The 6,062-nt window shown below is 32.5% G+C and overlaps 1 protein-coding gene across 2 annotated transcripts in view; it reads right to left on the bottom strand.

Moving 5' to 3' along the window:
• Window positions 1-1,948: 1,948 nt before the first annotated feature.
• LOC107718716 (high affinity cationic amino acid transporter 1-like) overlaps window positions 1,949-6,062 on the bottom strand; it is a 13,685-nt gene continuing 9,571 nt past the window's right edge. For both annotated transcript variants that reach the window (XM_016525916.1, XM_016525917.1), the window contains exons 8-12: window positions 4,815-4,917; window positions 4,520-4,725; window positions 4,273-4,424; window positions 3,387-3,495; window positions 1,949-3,008 (exon numbers count right to left, since the gene is read on the bottom strand). In XM_016525916.1, the coding sequence (XP_016381402.1) occupies window positions 2,824-3,008; window positions 3,387-3,495; window positions 4,273-4,424; window positions 4,520-4,725; window positions 4,815-4,917 (755 nt within the window). In that variant the 3' untranslated portion in view covers window positions 1,949-2,823. The remainder of the gene's footprint in view (window positions 3,009-3,386; window positions 3,496-4,272; window positions 4,425-4,519; window positions 4,726-4,814; window positions 4,918-6,062) is intronic.

The following is a 6,062-nucleotide window of genomic DNA, read 5'->3' as shown; positions in this document are numbered from 1 at the left end:
CCATGTTAACAAAATCTTTTTCCTTATGTGCTTAAATGCCTTAACTGCTTGAACCCCGGTAATTGCTGCTTGCAGCTATATTTTCTTATTATTTTTACTACTCGCCTCATTACAAATGTACTATACATATTGTATTATTTATTAATATGTGTTTATGCAACTATTCAAGCAACTGAGCTGAGCATGCAAGGGGCAGCATGTATATCGAAAATAGCAGAGGACCTAGGACAGATCCTTGTGGCACTCCATATTTTACTGGTGATAATTGAGATGACTCCCCATTTAAATGAACAAAATGGTAGCGATCGGACAGGTAGGATCTAAACCATCTTAAAGCCTGCCCTACACATGCATGTATGCAATTTCATTCTAATTTGCAACTACAAAGTTTCAAGAGTTTAAAACAAACGCAGCAACATAATCACATATGATGAGAAAACATTTTAATCTACTAAAATCTTTGTAACCAAAAACGTGAACAACACCTCTACACATACATTACTGTTCAGCATTAAAAAGAGCATCATTTGCCATTTACAAATCACTTAATCCATGGAATTTTAACAAAGAAAATTGATTGATTGATTGAGAAGCATCAAGTCTGCATGATGCATCAATGTGCTGCTTCAGCAGGTAAGAATATAGGAAGAAGTTAAACTAGAACATATATGTTCTTAATATAAATTCATAACATATGTTCTACACTGAAGGCTCCTGAGGTCAGATTGGTTGATGGAGTATTTTTCAGTTTTTCTTTTTTAATAAATCTGCAAAGATGTCAACAATTCTGTGTTTTTCTGTCAATATGGGGTGCTGTGTGTACATTAATGAGGAAAAAAAATTAACTTAAATGATTTTAGCAAATGGCTGCAATATAACAAAGAGTGAAAAATTTAAGGGGGTCTGAATACTTTCCGTACCCACTGTATATATATATATATATATATATAATTATCACAGATGGCAATCATGTTCCTGAGAAAACAATCTGGGACACATGAAAAAAATATTAACTTCTATTTTTTACATTTGTGATGACCATTATGTAATCATAATACATTTTTTTTTTTACATGTAACATTGACAAGATACTCACCAGCGTTCTTACCTCTGTACTGCTATCATCAATTGATAATGGCTGAAACTCGAAGGCCATTGTCAGAAGAATAAAAAAAGAGCAATATTTGACTAATAAGAACCAACTTTGACTAGTTTAAGTAGAGACCTAATGTGGCATAAGTGATTACTTGGTAATACTAGTGTATAGAAGTTTGGAATAAAAAAAAACTTTTTTGAAAGAAGTTTTTGATCAAAATACAGTAAAAACAGTACGCTAATATTGTGAAATATTATTACAATTTAAAATAACTGTTTATGGTTTGAATATATTTTAAAATGTAGTTAATTTTTGGCAGATTTAAATTATAATAACAATAATAAGAAGAATGCATTAATTTGATGAAAAGTGACAAAGACATCTATAATGTTACAATAGGCATTATATTTAAAATAGATGCTTATGCTATTGAACTTTCTATTCATCAAAAAATCCTGAAAAAAATGTATCACGGTTTCCACAAAAATGTTAAGCAGTAGTTTTCAACACTGGTAATAATAAGAACAATTATTAATAATTGAGAACCAAATATTATAATGATTTCTCAAGGATCATATGACACTGAAGGCTGAAGTAATGGCTGCTGAAAATTCAGATTTGCATCACAGGAATAAATTACATTATAAAAATTCTATTCAAATAGAAACAGTTATTTTAAATTGAAATAATATTTCACAGTATTAGTGTTTTTGCTGTATTGTTGATCAAATAAACACAGCCTTGGTGAGAATAAGAAACTTCTTTCAAAAACATAAAAAAAAAAATAAAAAAAAACCTTAATTATTCTAATCTTTGGTAAAAGAAATTATTCCAATATTCTTTAGACTCATTTTTAATTTGTAAAATATTTTGACTGACAAATACAATGTGATATATAATGTCCAAACACCGTAAATGACCAAAACAGATATCAACTTCTCTCCAAATATCCTAAAAAGTGCCTGCTTATGCAACATTAACATGCCAGCTAAGAGGCAGACTCCATCTGCATAAGAAAACACAGTAGCCAGCACTGTGACAGATAAAAGCAACTAACCCTGGTGACTGCGCTACCACACCACCAGGTGGCAGTACTACCTGAAGGTCTAATCTGGGTGGACCAGCAAAAACCTACAAATTCTGGATCCGGGCAGTTCAAACCAGCCGGAAAAGGTTCCTAAATGGGACTTCAGACATGAGAGAGTACTACAAATTCAGCAGAAAAGTCTAGCATGATTTGATTTCTTTTTCTTGTAAAGGCGCGTTCAGATACGTAAAACCCTAAACACTGACATCCAAGATTCAGATTAAACAACTCTGATTTAGTTTCAATTGCAATAGTAAGACAAAAGGCAAAAGTTCAATTTGATCATTTAACAAAAGCAGCCATAAACAAGAAATACTGCAACTTACAGATGCCAAATTTTTTTTTGTATGTTTGTTTTTTTACTCTACAACCACATAATAAAAGGCCCTGTGCTTGTTTTGGTTTCTTCAAGATTTCTGAAGTAGGAAACAAAACCCTTGAGTTGTGAGAATAATCAAATACTTCCACCTATGTAGTGTGCACTTTACAAAGCTCTTAGACTTCTTGACAAGGAAGTGACATTGTTAAATGGATCATTGAGCTCCATCTGATTCGATTCCAACGGCCTGTGCTCCTCACAACCTCCCGGCGGTGTGCTTTCATGTAAAGTTTGAGTAAAATAATGTAACACTGTTCCATATTAGAGATCTCCGTCCTCATAAACACGTGATCCGTTACAGAGGAAAGCCTCCTTTTCCGGGGTCACACTGTCCCTGTTTAGACTGCAGGCGGGTTTGTACACACTCAGTTCCTCGTCCATCCTGGAATGGGCCAGTGTGGCTTCAGTACTGTGCCAGATTCCATAGCCAAAGTAGATTATGAGTCCTGGAGAGAACAGAGGTATAATAGAACAAATTATTGACCGCATACGTGCCAAGTGCTTTTCGGGAACCCACCAGAGGACATCGTCAAATGACCAAAAGCCTTTATTTGATATTTACAAGTAGCAAAACTTGTGTTTATGAGCATTTTTCAAAAGTTTTTTGTAGGGATGCACCGATAGGATTTTTTGGGGCCGATACCGATACCGATTTTAACAATCACTTATTGGCTGATTCCAACATATTAATCCTTTATTGTAACAGACTTTATTATGATTAATCTTCTAATTTGTTTTTGTACATAAACATCGGCAGCCGATACATCCGTGCATCCCTAGTTTTTTGTCATGCATACAGGCTCATGCAGGAACATGTGCTTTACCTATAGACATCCAGATGGCAAATCGTACCCAGGTACCCCTGTCCAGCTGCATCATCAGGTACACATTGACAAACATGCTGACCACTGGGATGAATGGAAGTAAAGGAACCTGTTGGAAGACATGAAAAAAATTATTTGTTATTAAAAATGACTGGAATGTGTAATTATATGTAATGGTCATGGTAATGGTGTAATGGTCAGTGAGTGTCTACAATAAAGAAATGGAAAATAAAAATCTAAAAATCTATTCATTTTGTATTCATCTTGGCTTCATTGTTACTTTAATCCTATTTCTATGCTATTATAGTATTTATTAATATTTTGAATTGTCTTTTTATATTTTCAGTTTTCATTTTAACTCAAGTAATTTTCTGTGCTTTTATCATTTTTATTAGCTTTTTTCATATTTCTATTTAGCTTTAATTTATTTTTATTTCAGTTTTAGTAATTGTAGTACTTCAACAAACATATTTAATTAGAATTAATTTTCGTTTAAAGTTAAAACACCAGGTTAAAATATATAATGAAAAACAATATATTCAAAAATAATATATTCTTCATTGTAATATCAGGACAGTTGAATTCCCCTGCCATTTTTGAAAAAAAGTAACATTTTAAAAAGGACCGTTCAAGTAATTGTGTGTATGAATCACATTTTTTAAAAATAAATTAATAAATCTGGAAACAAAACAAAACAAAAAATCACCTAGTCAGTGAACCACACAGAAATCAGTATTTGGCTTCTTGCATTTAATAATTAATAATCAACATTAGATTAAATGAAACTAAATCTATAAATAGAAAATCTACCTCTAAAAGTACTTTTATTGGGTTTGACCACATCCTGGTGCTCTTTTAGATGTGCTTTTGCATTATGAGGTCTAACCTTAAAAGAGAGCTTGGTTTTACTCTCAGGTTGTCTCCAGATGATAAATGTGACAATGACACACACGCTGAACAGAACACTGAGAATGACAATATTCCACACTGCACTTCCACCCAGGACGGCCATCAGACTAAAGCTGAAGATCAGCAGACCTGGAAAAGATGCAGTTTAGAAACCTCCAGAAAACAGCTGAATAAAGTACTAAAGCACCTTAAAAACAGGATCTGTCTTAATGTGGATTTCATACCAAGCAGACTCGTACAGACGTTAACAGTGAAGCCTGAAAGGTTGGAGGGTTCAGTGATGTCGGGGAAGAGCAGTGTTTTGAAGCTGAAACGCTCTTCTATGCCGGGAAGAATCCCCATGCTAGGCGTACTTATGGTCTCGCTCATTTCCATCTCGTCCTGTGTGTTGGCTATGTGATATGTTTGAGAAAACTGCTCGGGCTGATACCTGTAGATCACAATATTATTTTACAATTAACAGCCAAACTGTAATGACACAAATATTTAAATGCATTCATTTCACATGCATCTGCCAACCTGAGTACTAGAACACAGGCAGCGACCAGCGTGTAGGCCAAAAGAGTTCCTATAGACATCAGATCAACCAGGTCCTTCAGGTCAAACAGGAAAGCCATAATAGCTGCACAGGAATGGAAAGGATCGATTTATGGTCTTCTGTTTTGATGATAGGATGATATTTACAATAAGCAGTTTAATAAGGATTCAAAGCTATATGTTCTATGTAGAGCATTTAGGCCAACATTACTTTTAAATTTCTAGGTAAAGAAAGTATAACAAGTACATAAACATTATTCCCTCAAAATGCTCCTATGAAATCAATTTGTGTCTTGTTTGTCAGTGAACAGTGAACAATTAAATAAATAAAAAACAAATATTTTTGTAATCAAAAGAGTCATTATTCATGGATTATCAGCTGTTACAAAACATGCATCAACATGTTTAAAAGCCCATTTGTAATATTAAATAGATGTGAACATTTGTAAAATAAAAATAAAAAAACGGACCACAAATACCTTCAAATTCTATTTATTTTCTTTCCTTCCTCTTTTCACATCAAATTTGACCTTGTCGGTGAGATTTAAGATCCTTACTGGTGTTATATATTTCAGAGAGTATTTGAATGCAGCAATACCCAATAGGAGTATTTAAAAAAAAAAAGGGGGGGGGGGGGGGGGGGTTAGAAAATCAATAAAAAAAAAAAAAAAAGTTTCATGAATTCCTACAAAAAAAAACCTCAATATCATTTTCATACTTCCTTTTCATAGAATAGGAAAATAGGAGAGAATAAAACACCAACAACACTACTCTGAGACTGCATAAAGGGGATAACCTGTATTAACCTTTATATAAAATAACCTGGATTTATTTCCCATGGATTTATTAAACATGGTAGTTTTTGCAAATGTTTTTTTATAATAATAATAATAATAATGCTATCTGAAGTATTCTGTCTCTGTCGCCAAAGATCATTTTAATAATATCTGTGAGAAATTGAGGAAGTGAAAACAGGTCATTTGAACCGCCTTTATGCATGTAGGTTTTTGATTCATGGGTTAAAATAAAAAAAGGTACAAATGGCATGTTCTCTAGAGACAACTTCAAGATATTATATAAACATATGCAATATAAAATTAAATAAAATAAAAATTTTATTAATTATAAAGAAATTATTTTTAGTAAAATAATATTTAGTTTAAAAATAATATTAAAACAATATTAAGTGATTCCTTAAAAAAAAAAAAAAAAAAAATCTAAGTAATAATA

Source organism: Sinocyclocheilus rhinocerous, unplaced genomic scaffold (assembly GCF_001515625.1).
Source record: "Sinocyclocheilus rhinocerous isolate Xijiao unplaced genomic scaffold, SAMN03320098_v1.1 scaffold1655, whole genome shotgun sequence".
Lineage (NCBI taxonomy): Eukaryota > Metazoa > Chordata > Actinopteri > Cypriniformes > Cyprinidae > Sinocyclocheilus > Sinocyclocheilus rhinocerous.
Note: the sequence above shows the minus strand (reverse complement) of the source record. Positions and strands in the feature narration are given on the sequence as shown.